At 32.4% G+C, this 23,962-nt stretch overlaps 2 protein-coding genes across 2 annotated transcripts in view; both read left to right on the top strand.

The window, feature by feature from the left end:
- The window catches only part of LOC143196378 (cell adhesion molecule DSCAML1), a 136,143-nt gene that overhangs the window by 22,670 nt on the left and 89,511 nt on the right, over positions 1-23,962 (top strand). The window contains exon 3 of the mRNA XM_076404041.1: positions 2,170-2,271. Coding sequence (XP_076260156.1) covers positions 2,170-2,271 — 102 coding nt within the window. The remainder of the gene's footprint in view (positions 1-2,169; positions 2,272-23,962) is intronic.
- LOC143196093 (uncharacterized) lies at positions 13,000-14,494 on the top strand. Its single transcript, XM_076403680.1, has 2 exons — positions 13,000-13,496; positions 13,599-14,494. The coding sequence occupies exons 1-2, from the start codon at positions 13,082-13,084 to the stop codon at positions 14,462-14,464; spliced, it is 1,281 nt and encodes a 426-aa protein (XP_076259795.1). The 5' UTR covers positions 13,000-13,081; the 3' UTR covers positions 14,465-14,494.

Below are 23,962 nucleotides of genomic sequence, written 5' to 3'. Positions count from 1 at the left end.
TTCCTTGATAATGTCCTACTATATGTTTTATACCCTGATTAAACCATGTTTTATATGTGGGGGTGGAAGAATCACATTTTCCTGTAGAATAAGAGGTTCATATTGAACGTTTGATTTACCACAAACAAAGTCAGTTCTTTGTAGCCAATCTGTAACTTTTTAGGGTAAGTTATATGGCTCGGTGAATGGATGTAAAACGAAATGAAACAGTGGTGTTTACATGATGTGACCGTTATTTATTGACGATATAAATTATTGAGGAAATACAAATAAATGAAAGGTATCGGCGCTAGGTTTACCTGTTGACGATGCTTGGGCAGTCGATGGTGGCACATCTTAACTGAGCGCTGGTCTCTGGGATGCAAGATAATCGTTATCATTTCGTACTTGACGCTGCTAGCTCCCCGCCCGTGTTCAACATCTGGGATTATATTTCTGAAAATTAACTTTATGTTTTCATTTTATTTCTGATTATTATCTTTCTGAAAATTAACTTTATGTTTTTATACGTTTCTCTTAAAATCGCTGAATATACAATGGGTAGTGAATGATATCGGCTGTTCTTGTGGAGTAATACAGCTTGTAAGCGTAAATAGTATTCTCACTATTACTCAGGAACGTGCTAGATAAAAATATTAATAGACAGTGTTTTTAACTATAGAATAATTAATTCAAAACAATCTAATCTTATTTATGTTAAATATATTGTGTCACACAGTGTTATTATCATAAATGTTTTGAATAATTTTATACCCATTAACAATGGTGATTTCTATATTGATTTTAAGATTTCTTTTTAGTTTATCATCATCTATAGATCATTTATCATATCATCTATATACTACATGGGGCAAAAGTCCCGCTACCATTTTGATTTCCTATAACTTTGCCCAAAGAAAAGATTAGTAAGTTTAGTTTTCATAAAAAGTTTATTTGGTTATGTTTTTTTTCGTTATGATTGAAGAATTATATCGGTTAAATGGTGACCGCGATTCGCTATACATCTTTCGGCTCGTTTTAAGGCATTTTTCATGACATCCGGCAACATCTGTGGCTGAATTTTCTCCATTTCGTGGCAAACATAGGCTTTAAGATGTTAAATCATTTGGGGCTTATTCACATCAACTTTTGATTTTAAAAAACCCATAAGAAAAGTTTGGTGCTGTTGAATCCGGATATCTGGCTGGCCATGCTAAATTGTCATTTCGCGAATTTAGTCTCCTTGTGTTGTGGTTGTGTTGTGTTGTGGGTTGTGGCCCTATCTTGCTGAAACCACATGTCTTCTAGTCCTTGCTCTTCCATTTCACGCACAAGAATATTTCGAATAATATCATGGTACCGTTCAGCAGTAACAGTAACTGCAACACCTTGGTCATTTGAAAAATATATGGACCAATGATGTTTGCAATGATGTTTCATGAATTAATTGAGGATTCCTTGCATCTCAAAACCGAATATATTGTTTATTGGCGTGATTCCTGAGAAGAAAATGGGCTTCATCGCTCATTACGAATTTAAACCAATTTCAATAGACCGCCTTAGGATTACATTCTATACTCAACTCGTTGATCAGGATCTCTCGGTAGACATTTATTTTATTTTCAAATCAGTTTTCAAAATTCGCCTAAAACTACGTGCAGAAATGTGTAGCTGGGAACCACGTCTCCAAATTGATGTTTCTGGAGACTCTGCAACACTATCCGGCACCACAGTCACATTTTCAGTGTTATGAGATATGCGTTGTCTGCCAGAACGGGGCCTGTCTGTTGTCGTACGGTACTGTTGAAAATTCGCATGTAAACGATAAATTGTGGTTTTATGAGGCAATGGACGATTAGTATATTTTTAACGCAATTTCCGCTGAGTGGCAATAATGGAACGATTATTTAATATAAATACTGTCACTATAATACAATATGGATGTCTACACAACACAATGGTTAAACCAAAACTGAACTAAACGTCACATAACCAAGATGATGCGCAATGAAAATGGTAAAGGGACATTCGTCCCACCTTATATTATAATACATTCATTTATTTATAAAATTAAGAACAAAACCGGACATACAAATTAACAAAATGCGCGGGATACACTTGACATATTTTGTTTCTTACATTTCCGGCCAGAAGACGAATATTCTATTTTTAAGTCAGTCTTATTTCCAGGTATCCTGGATTAGGAGGAAGGATTATCACCTGCTGACGGTCGGCGTGTTGACGTACAGCAGCGACGACAGATTCCAGGCAATCCACCTGCAGCACTCGGAGGTAAGCGCTTAGTGAATATTTCAGGACGCTCCGTCCCAAGACCGACCGCTCGCCTATCATTCTCCCGTCCAATTTAAATATTCAGACCGCGGAGTATTGTTTCAAAAAAAAAATAAGTTTCGCCACATTCTCGGTGACGGTGACTCTCTCGGGGAGGCCCCGGGGCCACAATGCCGGGCCGGGAGGGCGCTTATTAATACTGAAAGGAGTTTGCACTGTTTTTAGTACGCGTACCCTAACTTCCTGATGCCGGAATTACCATGAAAGTGTACCCGGAGGAGTTATGACTTTGACTCCTCTTTATATTATAATTTATATTATAATATATATATATAGGGCACTGGTCATAAACGGAGAAACTTTAAAATAATATAAATTAGTATTTGTGGTTTCGTCAGTTTTACGTAGATTTCCTTGTAGAACAATATTTTTCAAAATTAATAGTTATTTTGGCTAAAAAATTAAATTTGAAAAGTAATTCAATATACTTATATTTTCCCTGTGGTCGAAATTCAACCACAATTTATCAAAAGGTTAATTATGTTTATCTCACAATAGACCAAAGAGAATAAATTAAAAATGATATGTTAATATTACTAAAACTATAATATTTTCAATATAAAATCAGAGACATAGTTAATAAATAAGATTAATTACAGTAACAAATGTTTGAATATAACAATACATGCAAAGCATTTCTAATTTCCATTAAGCTTTATTAACCTACAAAGTATTAATAAGTTTATATTACTACATCACTGAATATTATAACAAAAATATCATGACTAAATTATTTTCAGAACTCCAACAACCTCAGAGCACCAAATTTATGTATATGAGTATATATGTATATCAGTTTAAGTATATTTATGCATGGGAACTATCGACTATCGACAGTTTAGTAATTGACTACTTTTTACTATCGACTCCTCTTTATATTATAATTTATATTATAATATATATATAGGGCACTGGTCATAAACGGAGAAACTTTAAAATAATATAAATTAGTATTTGCGGTTTCGTCAGTTTTACATAGATTTCCTTGTAGAACAATATTTTACAAAATTAATAGTTATTTTGGCTAAAAAATTAAATTTGAAAAGTAATTCAATATACTTATATTTTCCCTGTGGTCGAAATTCAACCACTATTTATCAAAAGGTTAATTATGTTTCTCTCACAATAGACCAAACAGAATAAATTAAAAGTAATATATTAATATTACTAAAGCTATAATATTTTCAATATAAAATCAGAGATATAGTTAATATATAAGATTCATTACAGTAACAAATGTTTGAATATTACAATACATGCAAAGCATTTCTAATTTCCATTAAGCTTTATTAACCTACAAAGTATTAATAAGTTTATATTACTACATCACTAAATATTATAACAAAAGTATCATGACTAAATTATTTTCAGAACTCCAACAACCTCAGAGCACCAAATTTATGTATATGAGTATATATGTATATCAGTTTAAATATATTTAAGCATGGGAACTATCGACTATCGACTGTTTAGTAATTGACTACTTTTTACTATCGACTCCTCTTTATATTATAATTTATATTATAATATATATATAGGGCACTGGTCATAAACAGAGAAACTTTAAAATAATATAAATTAGTATTTGCGGTTTCGTCAGTTTTACGTAGATTTCCTTGTAGAGCAATATTTTTCAAAATTAATGATTATTTTGTCTGAAAAATTAAATTAGAAAATGCACCACAATTTATTAGAAGGTTAATTATGTTTCTCTCACAATAGACCAAAGATAATAAATTAAAAATAATGTGTTAATATTACTAAACCTATAATATTTTATTATTAGGTATATGTTGAAGTTCTATTGTATTGTCTATATTTATTATAGTATATTAGTTGAAAATAGCAATTAACATAACAAAAAACGATACAAAGTTTGTGGGGTATTATTCCATTTCATAGAAATATTCTATTCCTTTTTACAGATCCACATAACATTCAAATATAAAAATAATTCTACTTCGTTTAAAATGAATTTATTAATTGCATGTTAATAGTATTCAGTAACTATTTTTTCCTTCTCTTTTTTAAAGTCATTTCTTCAAGTCATCTATTTTTAAAAGTTAATTTTACTTCTCTTTATAAACTTCATTTGTTAAAGTAAGTATGTGAAGGTATCGCCCCGGAAATTAACTGCTCCAACCAATTATCTTCGTCCTTTTCTCTCTCACAATTTATACAGGAAAGCGTTCGTACATCATCTTCCGACGTCGCGAAATAAACAACACAGTCGAACCGTGCATTTGACTGAAAATAGTAATTACTATTTTCAGTCGCTGGTTTTTGACTATCGACTGTTTCGACTGTTTTGCGACTATCAACTGAAAATAGCAGCAGCCCAACGCTAATCTTTACAATTAATGAAATTTACTATTATCTCTAATACAATGATATGTTATGTTTCCATACCCTTATCAATTACTATCGGTCCTTAAATTAGAACAATTTTTCTTAGCAGTTCTGAGTTCTCCAGATAACAAGTTAATTAAGTTTCTTAGTTTTTATATTATTTACGTTTATTTTTATTTTATATTCTGAATTTGAAAATGTCGCTTGCGAATATATAAATGCTTTTTAAACAGTGCAGAAAAACTCTTGTTATTCTGGTATTTTGCTAATCCATATTAAGATGAAATATGTTAAGCATTTTAATTAAAATTTTATATGTAAAGAGGCCCGTGCTCGTGACACGGTGCATTGTCTTGGTGAAGCAGCACTTTCTTTTTCTTCAAATGCGGTCGTTTTTCGGCGATTTCGTCCTTCAAACGGTCCAATAACGCTATGTAATAATCGCTGTTGATGGTTTTTCCTTTCTCAAGGTAGTCAATATTCCATGGGCATCCCAAAGACGCCATAACACTGCCAGCCGACTGTTGCGATTTTCCATGCTTTGAAGCAAGTTCATGGAGTGCAGTCCACTCGGATGACTGTCGATTGGACTTCGGAGTGAAATTATAGAGCCATGTTTCATCTATTGTCACATATCGACGCAAAAACTCGGGTTTATTACGATTGATAATCTTCAACACTGCTCCGAATCATCAACTCGTCATTATTTTTGATCTAAAGTGGGCTCGCTCTTTGCATAGTGCTCTCTCATACCCAAATATTCGTGAATGATATGGTGTGCACATGTATATCTTGAGAATGTCTGCTATTTCATTCAATTTCAATTTACGGTCATTCAAAATCATTTGGTGGATTTTTAAAATTTTTTTTGTCGGTAACAATCTCTTTTAGCATCCACTGCGTTCACCGTCTTCGGTGCTCATGTCACCACATCTAAACTTAGCATACCAATACTTAATGGTTGATTTTCCTGGGGCAGTGTCCCGAAACTCGTCATCAAGCCAAGTTTTGGCTTCAATTGTATTTTTTCTCTTCAAAAATAAATATTTTACCAACACACGAATTTCCTTTTTATCCATTTTTTTCATAATAGCATAAGTTGCTTCACTCAAAATGCTATAATTCATAATTCGGATCATTAGACGACCGCTGTCAAATTTATACACGCATCTTTCGAGGGTTTGGGCTTACTAAAAAATATATGTATTTAATTCTAGTAGGGCCATCTACCGAAGACTTTTCAATTGAACTGTGATACAATAACGTACTATGTATACAATAATATATTGTAGATATAGGCTTAAGAGCAAGATTTTTAATAAAATATTATGCACTAGAGGTAGGTCGAACGACTAAGAATTATAAGAAACATTCTAGATTGCCACTTATATTGAGTTTCACGCCGCAAAGCTATAACCTACAACTAGAGGAGGTTCTCAATGTGTTGTGTTGACAAAGGATGTTTACCGCATAGTTTCAACAGTATATATGTGTGTGTGTTATTTATATATAATATGATTAAATGAACCAGAAGAAATGTGTTGTTTAGTGTTTCAACAATGTAGTTGAATGAAGCATAGCAATAGTTGAATATGAAATATTGTACGTAATATTAATTAATCTTCATTTATATGTTATATTGTTTAAATCCGTCATACTTAATTCATAACATTAATAATAGTGTCACAAAATTATGAATATTTTGTAATGAACAGCACGACACAAACTGAAAAACGTTGAGGTTATTTGTATATTGTCGACCAACCCGTTTTAACAAAAATAATTCCAAACAAACTTCCTCACCTAACTCTTCAACTATGTATCGTTATTCTGCATTCATAAATACAAACTGCGGGCCCTGCCCGACGAAATGAAAACTTCAAACAACCGCCGGTAATAATAAAGCAAACTTTTTAATGAATAACCGCTCTAAATGAGCCCCTTTTAAAAGTCAACGCGTCAGCTATTAAACAACTAAAAATACAATCGTTCTCTCGCTTTTTTGTGTTAATTTTCTATGATGCAGCCTCGCATTCGTCGAAATTCTATTAAGCAAACGGTTACAGACGACTGCCACAATACGTCGTATAAAATAAATGCACGTGCCAACCTACAATGGCTTTCATTCCGATAGGAGATGGGATTTTATTCAACTCTATCGTTCCGTTTATCCTGATCAGTTTATGGACTTAATCGAGATTTGCATTTGTATTATCAAACTGTTTGGATGTTTTATTATCTATATTATTGTATGTAAATGATGTTGGTAGACTAACAATAAATATCGGAAAGGATAGGTAATTAGTTTCTTTATCGATGTGGTATTTATTTTAAAGGATTTTTTCAATCAAAATAGCTACTTGATGGACTTTCAAGTGAAAGTTAAAAAGGCATTCGAGGAATAGATATACTGCCCTGCAATATTCCTGGATGTCCCACAAGTTTTCGACCGGGTATCGCATTTGGGATTAATCTACAAAGTAGGAAATATGCTACCGCGGAATTACTGTCGACTGATGGAATCATATCATTTCGAAACATTATTTAGAATCTCTTATAAAGAGGCATTCTCAATACTTAAACCTATTTCGGTTGGAATTCGACAAGGTAATGTCTTGAAATCATTTCTATATCTGCTCTATACTGCTGATATCCCAAAAAAAAGAAACAATACTTGGAACATCTACTGATAAGGCTATAGAACAAGTATAAGTAGTGGTCAACAAGATGTGCAAATGCATCTGAGTCTGAAAAATACAGCTTAATAGCTCCAAATCTATCCATGTTAATTTTGCGTTGCAGCGAAATGACAAAAACTTAATTATATCACTTGACTTGGCCTCCGTAATAAACACGATACAACAGAACAAATGCATAGATTAGTAAACCAAATTAACGACAAGTTAAACGATAAAAAATATTGCTCCGTTGCATTTCTCGATATTTCTCAGGTCTTCGAATAAGGTGTGGCACACTGGACTGCATGTGAAATTGAAAATCTTTTGCCCCATACGCACTTTCAACTGCTGAAATCATACCCCACAGAGAGACATTTTAATGTCAAACAGGGTGACGAATATACTAACCTACACCCTGTATATTCGGGTATTCTTATACACAGGGCAGTGTTCTTGGCACATTATTATATCTGTTGTATGCAGCTGACCTACCGACCTCAAGAAAAACACTACTGTTGCAACATATGCTGACGATAAACAAGAAACCTCCAACTTCATCTTAACAAAGTCGAATTTTGGTTGAAAACGGGGCATATCAAACCATGACATTCATGAACTTTCGCAAGCAGACAACTTTAAATATCTGGGAATGCATTTTGATCGACGTTTGACATGGAAAAAAATAACGCAAATAGCTTGGGCTTAAACTAAACCAAATGTATTGGCTGATAGGACGTAAATCTAAATTATTATTAGATAAAAAGGTTTTGCTTTATAAGTCAATACTTAGGCCCATTTGGACCTATGGTATTGAACTATGGAGTACTACTAGCAAATCTAACATAGATATCCTCCAGAGGTTCCAGAATAAAGTGCTGCGAGTCATCGTCGATGCCCCATATTACGTGTTCAACAAACTGATTCATGGCGAAGTACTCTGAAAGACTACTAGTGCATAGAGTGACATTTAATAATCTCTAGAGTAAGTTAGAATAGTCTTTAAAATAAGTTAGAATAGTATCTAGAATAAGATTTTGAATATAAGTTGTACAGCAGATCACTTACCGAAGTGATCTTCTACACGTCAGGATGCTTATATTATATAACGGAAGTCATATAAAAATATTTATTGCTCAAGGGAAGATTGTTGACGAAAAAAATATCACTCGGTGGATTATAAATACCTCAATATATAAATATATATATATATATATATATATATATATATATATATACCGGCATATATCTCGAAGGGACGAATTGATGATCTAAACTCAGAGAGATCAGTCAATTATAAAGCCTATTTGACCTATGGGGTGCAGATATGGGGTTGCACTAAAACATCAAACCAACTAGTAATCCAACGCATCCAAAACAGAATTCTACGATTAATTTCCAATGCTTATCGCTATGTAACCAACGAAGAGCTGCACCCTCTTCTCGGAATCAAATGGATATAAGAAGTGATCCAAGATTTCGCCCTAAAACATGAAACAAGATTGTTAAATCATAGCAACGTGGAAGCAATACAGCCACTGGACAACACGCAGGAAATCAGAAAATTGAAGCAAACAAACCGCACAAACTAGTTTAATGTATAAGTATATTTTTAACTTTAGCTTAAATTGATTAGTTTTATTCTAAGTCTTTTATTCGTAAAACAGTTAACACTAACTCTGTCCTCATACATTCTTACCTAATGTTCATGTATATACACAAATATTTAAACACATAAATATTTCACACTATACAATATGATTTTTTACAGTTATCCTGTATCAGTTATATAGTTATCTTTAGTTGTTTCTATTATTATCGCTGTGTGTTGGTAATTATCAGCAAATTGTTAATTTCTAATCTATCACACTTATTAACGATTTGATCTGTCAATTTTTTTCTCTCTGTCTCATGGAATTTATCCACTTCTTCTTTCTACAGTGAATATTTTTTCAAGCTTGTTTCTAAAAAATTGTGAATTACATAAAACACATGCATTTAAATTAGGTTTAAAAAGTAAGAAAACCAAGATAAATAATATATCTGCAATTAATTGTTAAAAAGCATTATGACGATGACAACACTTATGTTATTCTATACCTTTTTCGGTCAACTTTTTGTTGTCTTTACTGTCTCTATTACCTTTTTGACAAGATCGGCACAATGTTTCTTTTTTAAATATCCCTGTGTGGTCTAGATACGTTAATTAAAATAATAAATGTTGGTAATTTTATTATATACATGTCAAATTTGTATTCTTTTAGAAACAATTATGTGTTTATATATATAACCATATAATTAGTGAAAATAACCACATGCAGATTATCTAAATCAATACAAGCATAATTAATCAATTATATAGTACATCTTGTTCATATCGCTGTCCATTTTGAGGTGACGCGCTTACATATGATACATGGAGGCACATTTTTGAGGCAGACTTTTTTATACAAACATGAGTTTGTAAACTACTGACTGTGAATAATATTTCTAACAGCTCCATTAACTGTTTTTAACGATATAATTTCGGACACAATGCGGGTAAATTGACTGATAAACTTCGACAAAGAAAATGGTAGAGGGAACACTAAGGATTGAGTTATAGGACCGTCCATACGAAAGAAACTGTTAGATAAATGATTATGGGGTTTTTATTGAAAAGTATGTTATCCGACAAAAAAGATTCGAATTTGTTGGTGGTCCTCCGTCCGAACCTGGCTGGAGGGGACGAAAATATTTATCGACTGAAAAAAGATGCTGACCTATTGAATGAGATATATTTTTTGAAATGATCGAAATATGCTTTTTTTCGTATACATATAGGTTACCGATTATAAAGGTTTATAGTATTATATTAGTTAAATACATGATGTGTCATATGAGCGTAATAATCATTAATTTTGTTGATTCTGTTTTCGGAAAATCAAGGATTTACTTGAAGAACTATGTACATTATCATTTTTCTAGTTTGTTCATTTAATATAACTATTATCTATTGCCAGCCTCTTTCTATATTTGTGACAGCATATATATTCAACAACGAATTGGTGTTTGTCGCAAGACGTGATGATTCGAAGGACCGATGTTTGATGAATATTGCCTTTTTTTATTTAAAATCCATATGACACGTATATCACAACTAATTACTCACTATTTAGAAATTTTCCTATACATTGTTCTTCAAGTTCGGAATTAAGCCTTCATATTTAAACTTAATTTTTTTGGGTTTGATGGATATACTGTCACTTTACATAAGTTTTTAACAGAACATTTTTTCATGCATATTACAGTACTGGGGTTTCTTCCCATTATATAACATGGATTATTAAACATTGCCTCGAATATCTTTATTTTAATATGTTTGGGCCATATCGATTCTCCATATGCTGTAGGTTTATACCGGCTTCAACATTCAGATTCGTATTGAAAATTTTGTCAATAATTCAGATTTTTGCCCAAACAACCACCAAATTAATTTTTGAGTCACATACAAAGTTGTGTGCATAACTTCTTCCTTAAAATTTTCACGTCAATCTATTTATACCGACAATTATTAGCAAATCGACATTTAACAATAAGTATATACGTTGCCGAATAAGAAAGCTATGTTGAACCATTAGATGATTAACAAAATCGAAATATCAAACAAGACTAGTATAGAAGTGTACAAAGCAATTTACAAGCACCAGAAATGAAATACTTCAGAAGTCTCAAGTATGTAACAAAAATGGACAGGATGAGAAATAAATAAATAACAAAAGACCTCGATATAAAACCAGTGAAATGGTACGTAGAAAGGATCCAACTTAGCTTCTTGCATTATGACATAAAAAATATCTCTTACTCTACATAGTTCATATTCTTTGAAGCTTTAAATAAACACTTTTACACTCAACTTTTAACACTCCGAATATCTCTTTTCTGATGTACTTAAGACATCAGCTACCTCAAGAAACTTTAATATACAGTGTTAAATATCTCAGTTTCTTTGTATATATTACTATTATTTTTATTTCATCAATTTCATAGAACATAGTAGGATAGAGTCGGAATTTAAAGGGCACACCCATAACCATGTTTTCTGAGTAAATTTTGTGTATCATTGTAAGGAAATTTAGATTATTCCTTAAGATATGAAAGATCATTTCTTAACCAAGATGTTAGATGAATGAAGTAAATTGAAACACTTGAAGTATATGCATTTGACACATATCAATCTGTGCCTTCAACTTGTTAGTAAGAACCAAGCACTATAACACCAAAAAGATTTAGAACTATGTGTATATTTGATAATCTTATATATAAAAATGAATCGCAAAATATGTTCCTAAGCGCATAACTCAACAACGCCTGGACCAATTTGGCCAAATCTTTTTTTAAAATGTTCGTTGAAGTTCAGGGATGGTTTTTACGGCGAGAAAAATTAGAATTATTGCTGGAAAAACCCTAAAAATAGCCCTTTTTGTTTGAATTTGTTTCGTGTATCAGTTGACAATTCATCTGTCATCTGTCAAAAGTCATCTGTAACAGACAACTTTTTTTTTTTAAATTTGATATGACTTGAACTCAAATCCTTTTAATCCGTACGAATTGTTTTATTTATTTAAAATTTTTTATTTGTTTAAAATTTAATTCAAATTTTAAATAAATAAAACAATTCGTACGGCTTAAAAGGATTTGAGTTCAAGTCATATCAAATTTAAAAAAAAAAGTTGTCTGTTACAGATGACTTTTGACAGATGACAGATGAATTGTCAAGTGATACACGAAACAAATTCGTATATCGTGTTTTGTGCAGAGTGTTTAGTTAGTTAGTGTTTGTTTAGTTCGTGATTAGTGAAAAAATAATTTATATTTGATATGCCTCCTATAAGACGAAGCAATTTAGGTAGAAGAACCAGAAATGCTATAAACCAAGCTAATTACCGATCTAATCGTACTGCACAAGAACGTGACGACGGAAATGAACGTGAAAGAATTCGGATATCACAAACGCGTGAAGCGCGAGCGCGACATTCAACTAATAATCGCGCAAGTTTGAATCCAGCTGCTTTCAGTTACGATGTGTCAATTGACTACAGTAACTACCAATGTGTTGTTATTGGTTCTATGAACTTGGTTTGCTCACACTGTAAGGCATTAAAATACAAAAACGAAGCCAATGGATTGTGTTGCGCAAATGGTAAAGTGAAATTGATACAATTGGATCCACCACCAGAACCATTGTACTCATTGGTTTCAGGAATAGGAACAGATTCTATACACTTTTTGACACATATTCAACAATATAACAATTGCTTTCAAATGACTTCATTTGGGGCAACAAATGCAGTTCGGGAAAATTTTATGCCAACTTTCAAGGTATGTATTATAGCAGTTACTCATAATTATTTTAGCGAACAAAATTTTCTGTCACCAAAGTTAAGATGTGTTACTAATCTTCAATTTCTTAATCATTACGAAATATATCACTTAGTCATCATATTATATGGTGATTCAGTTTCAGTGACACTTTTATTATATTTTATATTTGATAGATATTAGTTAAAACTAAATATATACTTTTTAAGATCAAATATTATTTAAGTTTGATCATTGACAATCCATTAATTTATACCACACCATAATATTTTTTTTATTTACAGATACAAGGGCAAATATATCACAGAGCAGATTCACTGTTACCAGTGTCAGATAGCGACAACAAATTCCTGCAAATTTATTTTATGGGCAATTCACCACAAGAAATTGATCTGCGTTGTGCACATAACAATTTAGTAAAAAGGTCTATTGTAGAACAATTACAAACTTTATTTCATCAACACAATCAATTGATTATATTGTTTAAAACTGCCCTGGATCTGATGCCATCCGATAATCACAAAATTGTAATCAGAGCTGATAAAACACCTGCAGGTCAACATACAAGACGTTTTAATGCACCAACTATTGATGAAGTTGCTATCGTTGTAGTTGGAGAAAACTTGGAATCCCGTGATATTGTTTTACATCGTCGGAATTTTCAATTACAACCTATAAAGGAAACACACCGCTCATATGATGCACTGCAATATCCCATTATATTTTGGCAAGGTGAAGATGGCTACGATTTATCAATAAAAATGATAAATCCCATTACAGGTAACTAAAATATTAGTTTAGCTATGGCGATAATATTTCAGTCACTATATTATGTATTTTAATTTTATATTTGAATGTTATTAAAACAAAATCTGTTTACAGGTTCTGAAACCAACAAAAAAGTCAGTTCAATGAACTATTATTCATACCGCCTAATGATTCGGGAAAATGCAGATAATCACATATTGAAATGTCGGCGATTATATCACAAATATGTTGATGACATGTATGTTAAAATTGAAACGGAGAGATTAACATTCATCAGGTTGAATCAAACCAAACTCCGATCTGAAGAGTATATTCACCTTCGAGATGCGATTAATACTGATGGAAATGCACAGAATGTCGGTCGGATGACTATTCTTCCAGCAACATACATCGGAAGCCCTCGGCATATGCACGAATATGCTCAAGATGCCATGTCGTATGTTCGTCATTATGGTACAGCAGATTTGTTCATCACATTTACATGCAATCCGCAATGGATAGAAATTAAGCAGGAGTTATTACCTGGGAAATCATCCATTGATCGTCATGATATTACAGCCAGAGTCTTTAGACAAAAGTTGAAATCTTTAATGAATTTCATCGTAAAACATAATGTGTTTGGTGAGACACGCTGCTGGATGTATTCTGTGGAGTGGCAGAAACGAGGATTGCCACATGCACACATTTTGATTTGGTTGGTTGAAAAGATAAGGCCAAATGAAGTTGATGCAGTGATATCAGCTGAAATCCCTAATGTACAAGTAGATCCTGGATTGCATGAGGTAGTTATCAAAAACATGATACATGGTCACTGTGGAACTCTTAATCAAAATTCACCGTGTATGATGGATGGTAAATGTTCAAAACGATATCCACGGACATTAATATTGGAAACAATTACTGGTAATGACGGTTATCCATTGTATCGTCGCAGATCGACAGCAGACAATGGAAAATCAACAATTGTCAAATTAAATTAACAAGATATTGAAATAGATAATCGTTGGATTTTTCCATATTCACCCATTTTATCAAAGACATTCAAAGCACACATCAACGTTGAATCTTGCCATTCAGTGAAATCGATTAAATACATTTGCAAATATGTAACCAAAGGGAGTGATATGGCTGTGATTGGAATTGGTGCAGAGAATTCTAATGATGAAGTTACCCAATACCAAATGGGCCGCTATGTCAGTAGTAATGAAGCAGTTTGGCGAATATTTTCTTTTCCTATTCATGAGAGACACCCTTCTGTTGTTCACTTAGCTGTGCATTTAGAAAATGGACAAAGAGTGTATTTTACAGCACAGAACGCAGTACAAAGAGCTGCTCAGCCACCATCTACTACATTAACCAGTTTTTTTGAGACATGCCAAAACGATGATTTCGCACAAACATTGCTATATTCTGAAATGCCAAAATATTATACCTGGAATCAATCCTCAAGGAGATTTATACGACGGAAACAAGGAAAACCAGTTCCAGGATATACAGATGTATATTCCACCGATGCGATTGGCCGGATTTATTCAGTACATCCAAGCAATGATGAATGTTTTTATTTACGACTGCTATTAGTCAATGTACGTGGCCCAACATCATTCCAACAGTTACGAACTGTTGATGGTGAATTGTGTGGATCCTACAGAGAAGCCTGTCAACGTTTGCAATTGCTTGAAAATGACGCTCATTGGGATCAAACTCTCAATGATGCTGTAATATCATCACACGCTCATCAAATACGAACATTGTTTTCTATAATCATATCTACATGCTTCCCATCAAACCCAATTGATTTGTGGATGAAGTACAAAGATTATATGTGTGATGATATTTTGTATCAAATACGGAATAGAATGGGAAATCCAAATATACAAATCAGTGAAGAAATTTACAATGAAGCATTGATTTCAATTGAGGACATGTGCTTGATAATGTCAAACAAACTATTAATTCAATTAGGCCTGACCGCGCCCAATCGTCCAATGCATGACGCTTTTAACCAAGAGTTGCATCGAGAAAGACTGTATGATCTCAACGCTTTGAAAGAATAAATTCAAACAAATCTTCCACTGTTAAATGAACAACAGAAGTATGTATTTGAAACTCTTATGAAAGTAACAAATGATGAAACTGGAGGGATTTATTTCTTAGATGCACCTGGTGGTACAGGAAAAACTTTTTTGGTTTCATTAATATTAGCAACAATTCGCTCACAAAATAAAATTGCACTTGCACTCGCTTCGTCGGGAATCGCAGCAACTTTGCTTGAAGGTGGTCGAACAGCCCATTCAGCACTAAAATTGCCATTAAATATGCAAAGCAATGAAACTCCAACCTGCAACGTTTCGAAGAACTCTGCAATGGCAAAGGTTTTGCAGCAATGTAAATTGATTGTTTGGGATGAATGCACGATGGCACATAAAAAATCTTTTGAGGCTTTAGACAGAACCTTAAAAGATCTACGTAGCAATAATAACCGATTTGGTGGTGCAATGATTTTATTAGCAGGAGATTTTCGTCAAACATTGCCAGTGATTCCACGATCAACGCCAGCTGATGAACTCAATGCATGTCTAAAGTCCTCCAATTTGTGGAAACATGTTAAAGTACTTCATTTAAGCAAGAATATGCGTGTCGAGTTGCAAAATGACCAATCTGGAAACATATTCTCTAAACAACTCATTGACATTGGTAATGGCAAATTTCCTATAGACATGTTGACGGCTTGCTTTTGCTATGACTATAAACAAGTCCCAGGGGCAATCATTAAGTGTTTGTGGTATTAATCTAGAAAACCCATGTTTCTCACATGGTCAATTGTATGTTGCCTGTTCCCGTGTTGGAAAACCATCAGATTTGTTTATCTATGCGCCAGGTAATCAAACAAAAAACATCGTATACCACAAAGCAATATAATGATAATAATAATAATAATTATGATTCACATGATTAACAATAAAGCGATTACTTACTTTTCAATCCTTATATATGTTTTATTTAATTATTTTTTATTCACAATGCCCTATCACCAGGGTGATGGTTCTGTTCAGGAGAATTTTTTAAAATACGTAGGCACAAAAATTGCCACATTACAAATCTTTTTGACAGGACGAAGTCTGTCGGGTCAGCTAGTATTGTATATATATTTTTATGATTATAATCATCCTCATCCAGATAATAGGTCACGAAATGATGACTATTTTTTGAAACAATTAATTGTGTACAATATCGTGAGCAAAGGCAATGTAATCAGAAAAAGGATGACTAGATGCTGCTTAGGCATTGCAAAGGGCAAAAATAAAAAAAATGCATAACTATATATACTATGGATGGTGTCTAATTAAGTACCTCTAAAACATATATAAAAAAGAATAGGAAATTTCGTAATCAAAACTATAACAAATACTATATTCAGTGAATTCAACTATTGTAACTTTAACAATATTTTCGACAGATTATTTTTTAATTTATACCTTTTTCTTTTATAACGTTTAAGTCTATAGCAATTCGTCTGCAGTTAGAATTTAAGCTATTAATTTCCAGATCATATAATGTTTTTTGATCAATTTTCAAAATATTTTATACAAATGTTAACGAGTATTTACACAAAGTATTTTATTAATATTCCATTTTTTAATTTATCTCTATAATTTAAAATATTTGAACAGAATTAGACTAACAAAACTTAACTAAAACTATACAGAACTGAGATCGCATTCTAAGTCTGTTTATTCTGTGGATAATTTTCAATCAATAATTCGATTGACATGAAAGTTAGATACATATTATATGACTACGCATAAATGACGTCAGTGTGTCAATACTCTTTTATCAGGCTATAGTAAAAACTGAAGTAGCTATTGATATATCATATATATTCCACCAGATGCCACCTCTAACATAGATATCTTAGCTTTTTGCTCAACGTGATAAATATTAAGCAATCTTTGTTAAATATTAAGCAAAAATATTTGTATTTCGATCAAATAATGAATAATAAAATGACTAAGCTTCCAATCGGTCTTATAAAACATCGGCTTCGCAATTCACAATATAAATCGCCTCCCGAAAATATTTCGTAATTTCTAGTCGATCGATCCGATATAGGTAGGTCAATAATATTTTGTTGAGGGACCAATTTTCAGACATTGTTTATTTTTCGGTATAATTTCCCCCGAGTCTCATAAATACATTTCGGCAGTATCGGGACTCCATTAAACCGCCATTACTTTTTGATTTCATAAACAAACAAAAAACGCGAACAATAAAAAAGAATTTCGGCTTTGGGAAAAATTGAGCGGCATCAAGCTCAATCTCGTTTTATATCTATATGGATTACAAGGGATAACATAAAATATATGTGGAATGGACTCAGATCACATAACAACTACAATCAGCGAAGTTCGGCAATAAAAGTCAACACACTATTATGGATTTGATTTTTCTTTCATTAGATTTGGTTTAGTTATATTTAGGATATTTTTTAAGCCAGTAGAATTTATCTGAACTGCAACAACTGTTAATCCTAGTTAGAGAATAAATCATAAAATATCTAATTGTGCTCAGTTTGATTACTGGTGTTTGACTATTATACGTTGGATTATTGTTCTTTGTCAGATTTGACACTCTTATCTATAAGAGGTACTCTAATGTACGATTATCTCGACAGTAAATACAACCTATCATCATCTCAATTATTCAATAAATATTGTTTGCACGATAACACAGGCGAAGAAACTGACGTCTGATAAACCGAACTGAACTTCTGAATTTGTTGCTTTTCGTAAATAAAAATATATGACAAAAATGACTAGAATAAAATATTCCGGATATACCATCTCTAAAACCCATTAAATTCTGACAGAATAAACGAATGACGCTACTTTTACATATTTTATATATTTGTTGTCTTACCTTTCAAGGTATTACTAGAGCTGTGTAATTTTAAAGCCATCTATTAAGAAAAACCGTTATTACTTTTGTTCCCAACCTTACATATATGACTTAAACCTATCGGCTAAATAAAGCCTTTGCTCTATAGCTCTAATCTTAACAGTGTTTCTGAAAACGTCATTAAATATCAAATTCTTTTTTAATGGGCTTACATGGAATATTGTTAAAATCATTTATATGTATCAGAAAGTTTCTAATTTTGTGAAACAAACCAGCATTCAGAAAGTATTAATATTTTGAATGAATATTATTATTGTGTTAATATTTGGTTACAGACATCTTCTGTATATAATGATGTTTCACCAGTAGTTAAAAAAATTAACTAAAATTTCTAAGAGAGAAGTTTTCTTTTATGATTCTAACAAGCAGATTTAACAACCAAACCGCCTTAAAGTGCTTTATTCACTTTTAAGTTATATTTACTGTGTTAATCTTAAGAAATTTAATTATCATCATACATATTAATCTAGATTATTTTATTGGGATAAAATGTGGAGAAAAAGATTTTCGGTTCATCTACTTACTTTTTGTTTTGCGATTATTGTACTCAAGAGCATTACATCGGAAAAAGCACAAATTGACAGAACTTGATACAATATATCTTAAGAAGAATATTTTCTATCATTTTCCACAATTCTTTTCCATTTTATGGGAAATATGGTAATACCATGCCGATGGTGGTTTGACACTTCTTCAGCATTTCAAACCCGTGTGCCTTACAAATTATGCTTCATCGATCTGACTAAGTGGTTAGAAAGTGCTATGTCTGGTGAATTTGCTCGATGTGTGGTAGGATTTTCTATTCTAGCTGCAGTAGAATATCATTCACCATTCCTTTGAACAATCCTTATCATGCAAAAGATGACTTTGCGTTAGTTACTAGCTTTTGTTAATAATCTTCTTCCGTATCGATATTAATTACTTTCCTGAAATGTCCAGTGACTTTTTATGTTTGGGATTGGCTTCGTAAATCCATTTTTCATTGCCAGCACGAATAGGCCACGGGAAATTGTTATTTTTCAACAAAAATGAATCAAAACAAACGAGGCATTATAATTAAATTTTATTGGTCGTTTTTTGTCATTGTTGTCAAAATCACAACATTCGAATCATTTAAACCAAAACCGACAATTCGGATATGATGAAACAGAATCACCATACGTTTCTAAAAGTTTTTAATATCATTTAAATCAAACAACAAAAGTAATGATAGTCCACAAAAATACGAAGGCACTCTAAATGCCCTATAACACTATAACACTTATAACAAAGTCTGACAATGTTATTCATGATTAGCTTTGAGTAACTCACTAATTTTAACTGAACTATTTAGTAGCAGTCGTAATTTTTCTAAATCTGCGTCCAAACTATTCCAATTACATCCATCGATTGATTTGATTAAGGAAACCAGGACAAGTTATTAGTTTTCCATTAACATAAAACACAAAACCGAACCAGACGCGGCGTTTTAATAATTAAATAACACAAGTTTGATTGGGAACTGGTAAAAGTTTCAATTGCAATCCGGAATTTCCAATTGTGGTTTTCGAGGTCATCGGAGACCGGCTCGAGAAAGGCACCAGATCGCAGAGCGACCACTTCCGATCGGAAAAATTGATTTAATTCCGTTGTTTGGAAAAGGATGATGTTTCTTTCAAGCGCTCGATACCAGATGTCGCTTATTGTAGAGTACTGCGGTTATTAATCGAGTTTCCATTACCCTGACATGGTGTTGTTTGTTATCGGTTGGTGGATATATATTGCGGCCTTGGACTATTTTATCATGGGTCAAGCTCGTCATTTATAAAAGGATTTTCGTATATCAAACTTTATAGTTTTTATACTGCATCGTTAATACAACTATTTTAAACACACACTTCTAACACATTATTACATAAAGAATCTACTATCTTTAAAATTATTAATATGAATGTTATACATCGATTTAGTGAAGTGATTAGTCTTAAAAGATATTGAGTTTTTTTTTGTTTCATCACAATAATAGCTCCTTCTCACACAGTATCTCTTTTTTGTTTACTTAAAAAGCACAAGGCAGACATATTACAACTAGTTAATAACTACAGCTGTCTAGTTCTATTTCCTTCATATTGTTCTTGTTTTTTGTTTGGTATCATTTTAAAGGGTTCTAGTTTCTTCAAGTTTTGATTAAGCCCACTCTTGAGCTTGTTTCTTGTTGAGCCGCCATAGTATTTCGACGTTTTTTTTGTTCATGCAATCTTCCTTGGTATTTTTTCGCAAACCGTTTAGTTTCTTCGCTGTTCGTTGGTACTCTTCTCTTTATAATCATTTATAATCTATCCTGGGATGTTAACAATGCGGCGAAGAACTTGTAGTGTAGGCCAAGAATAGTATTTCAAATACGTTTTACAAACATATATTGATGTTTGATAGTAGGTCATAGTTAAAGCTCCAGCTAGTTATGAAAAAGGTTATGTAGACATTAAGGAGAGAAATGTAATAGACATTGGAGACTCTTTCTGTTTATGCAAGCTGGTGTGGAATGCTCAAGTGATGAGGAGGTAGTTGAACTTGGGTGGAGTCTTTCCAAAGCCTATTAAAACCATGACCGTAATATACATCGCCTTATCATAGAGATATAGGATATCAGCTAAAAATAATTGAAAACAGCAATATATTAATTGATATTTTACATTAAATTATAAAGAAATATACAGTTAATTGGAGAATGAACGAAGTTATTTTTTTAATTTGATTGTATTTATTTTGATACTAATTTATTCATATCACTTTAATGGTTGGGTAATCAAAATTTACAAGCTCATATCTATACCTGTTTGTAAGGGGAAACTCAGTGTACTAAGCTTAATTTTCCAGGGCAAACCATAAAAGAACATGCTCCATAGTTCCTAAACTATGAGCAACAGGCATATGTACCTGTCCCGATATGGGAGCAATGAAGCACGAGATAAGTCAGCATATAATAAAATATCGGAGAAAATTTGTTCTATTTACCAAGGAACTGGTATTGGCACTGAATGACGCTGAACAGATGTGATATCCCCAGGTACAGTAACAGATTCACGTAGTGGTATGGGATCCGCGCTCACAGATGGAAGCCCTCTCATAAAAACTATAACAGTATAGGATTTTAGAAGTTAGAAAATATAGTGGCTTATTGTTTGGAGAGCTATTAAGTGACTTAATGGAAAATATTTCAGTTGTAGTTATTTGTAGTGAGTATAACTAGTATGTGAAGACAAAGAAAAATTAATCGTTAGTTAATTGTACACTAATTTCAATAAATAAATTACTTAAAAAATGGAAACGAGAATGAGCAAAGCAGCTCTAAAACTGACGTCCACTACAATATAGGCTATGGTAGAATATAGAATATGGCAAAACTCACAATAATTTAACTTTGGAATAGTACAACATTTATTAAGAAATTGTAATGTTAATTTGTTACCAAAACAAATGATATTACAGTTTTGTTTTCTGCTATGACTCTTCAATCAATAGTCAAAACATAATAGTCTCCAAAACATAATTTTAATAAAGAATATCAAAATAAATTACATGGACTCTCATTAAACAACATTGTAATTTTGTATATTGATTTGTTTAATAGTATTTACAGTAACAATAATCAACTATGAGAGCTGCAGATTTACAAAGAGTTACGTCCTCAAAGATTTAAAGTCCCTCTTGTAAGACTTAGTGTTGTAATTGCAAAGCATTTACAAGATTTTATAAAATATTTCCATTTATCCAAGTATCACCACTCCAAAATAGATCAGGTGCGTGGAGTAACAGCGGTAAAAAGGTATTCGAAGAAAATAAAAACTGCCCAGCAATATTCCTGGACGTCACACAGACAAATTCCTACCACGGAATTACTGTCGACTGCTGGAATCACATGTTTTCGATAAAGTCTTGCATGAAAGGATATTCTCAACACTTAAACCTATTTCAGCTGGAGCCACTCCTGTATCTGCTCTATACTGTTGTTCAAAAAGTTGGAACATTTGCTGACCACACAGTTATCACGGAAAAATATTATCTGTAGAAAAAGTACAAGTAGCGGTAAACAAGATCTACAGATCTAACAAGATCAACCAGCAATATATTATGTTTCAATTGCAGTTTCTGTATTAATAGTTATTGTAATTATAAAATTACATATTTGTATAAATAATCGGAAGACTCAGCTGCCCCAACTGCTTCTTACAGCATCTTATAACATCACCCATAACCCGTAACTTTTTGTCCAGGAATTCAAATCTTTGAGTCATCTTTATCATATGATAAAGTTTGTCTAAGAGAGCAGAGCTGATTAGACTCAAAGTCCCTTTGAGAGAAGAGTTATGATACAGATATTCTCAATTTGTTCTAAAATCAAAAAGATTGGTTTATCCGTCAATCATAATAACACAGTACTAAACTATCAAGCAAACTAGTAATCGAACGCACCCAAAACAAAGTTCTACGATTAATTACCAATAATTATCGCAACGTAACCAACGAAGAGCTCCACGATGACCTCGAAATCAAATTATATACGAAGTGATCTAAGATTTCGCCTTAAAACATGAAATGCGATTGCTAAATCATAGCAATGTGGAAACTATACAGCTACTGGACAACACGCAGGGAATCAGAAGATTGAAACGAACCAAACCACACGAATTTGTTTTGTGTTAAGTGTAGTATAAACTTTAGTTTAAATAGTTTAGTTTTATTTTAGTTTGCGAAATACATACTAAATCAGGATCTCATAATCGCCTTACTTGTATATTAATGCAAATATAACAGAACAGTAACAATACATTAATTTATAAATTAAGATTGCACTAAGCACATCTAATGTCAGTTGTAATTAATTTGAAAAAATATACTGTTAGTCCTCGAAGGAATCCTCATATTACTGGAGTTATCTCACTAGACAATGACCATTAATAACACGAATAACAAGAAAAACTAATGGGGACCTAACCAATTTATGGTCTTTCGCTGGTGGAATTTTTTCCAATGGCGTTACCGTTATAAATACAAAAATCAATATTTCCTCTAACCCAGCTGGGAAATTCGGTACGGTTGCCTAATCACAATTTATTAGTGATGTTTCGAATTCGGCGAATTGATACGATATATCGATGGGGTTAAATCACGCATAGGGGGCGATGGGTCTTATGAATTATGAGAGAACAGTACGGGCGTATAGCTTAATTTACTGGAAATATCCGGCAACAAAAAATTATTCCGATTCTTTTGTGGATACATTATTTGCGTTTTGTATAAACAAAATTAATTAACAAAAAAATAAATTATTTGGTTGAGGTAAAAGTGAATTTATTCCGAATATTATGAATTTTTGGTATAGAGATATGGTATAAGGTGACATGTTGCTGGCCATCCACTAGCAATATATTATGACTCAATGGCAATTTTTTTGTCAACAATCCCTTTATTTTACCATCTCAAAATTATATATTTGTATAAATAATCTGAACATTCAGTTACCCTTACTTCTTCTTACA

Source organism: Rhynchophorus ferrugineus, unplaced genomic scaffold (assembly GCF_030347505.1).
Source record: "Rhynchophorus ferrugineus isolate W39M unplaced genomic scaffold, kcgeb_rfMv2 rfM4, whole genome shotgun sequence".
NCBI classification, from domain to species: Eukaryota; Metazoa; Arthropoda; class Insecta; order Coleoptera; family Curculionidae; genus Rhynchophorus; species Rhynchophorus ferrugineus.
This window is presented reverse-complemented; position numbering and strand designations above follow the sequence as displayed.

What these genes read in the sequence shown, in the direction of transcription:
- LOC143196093 (XM_076403680.1), top strand. Translation starts at nt 13,082, where the DNA reads ATGGGCAATTCACCACAAGAAATTGATCTGCGTTGTGCACATAACAAT. An exon ending in AATGATAAATCCCATTACAG is followed by an intron (nt 13,497 to 13,598) that starts GTAACTAAAATA and finishes ATCTGTTTACAG; the next exon opens with GTTCTGAAACCAACAAAAAA.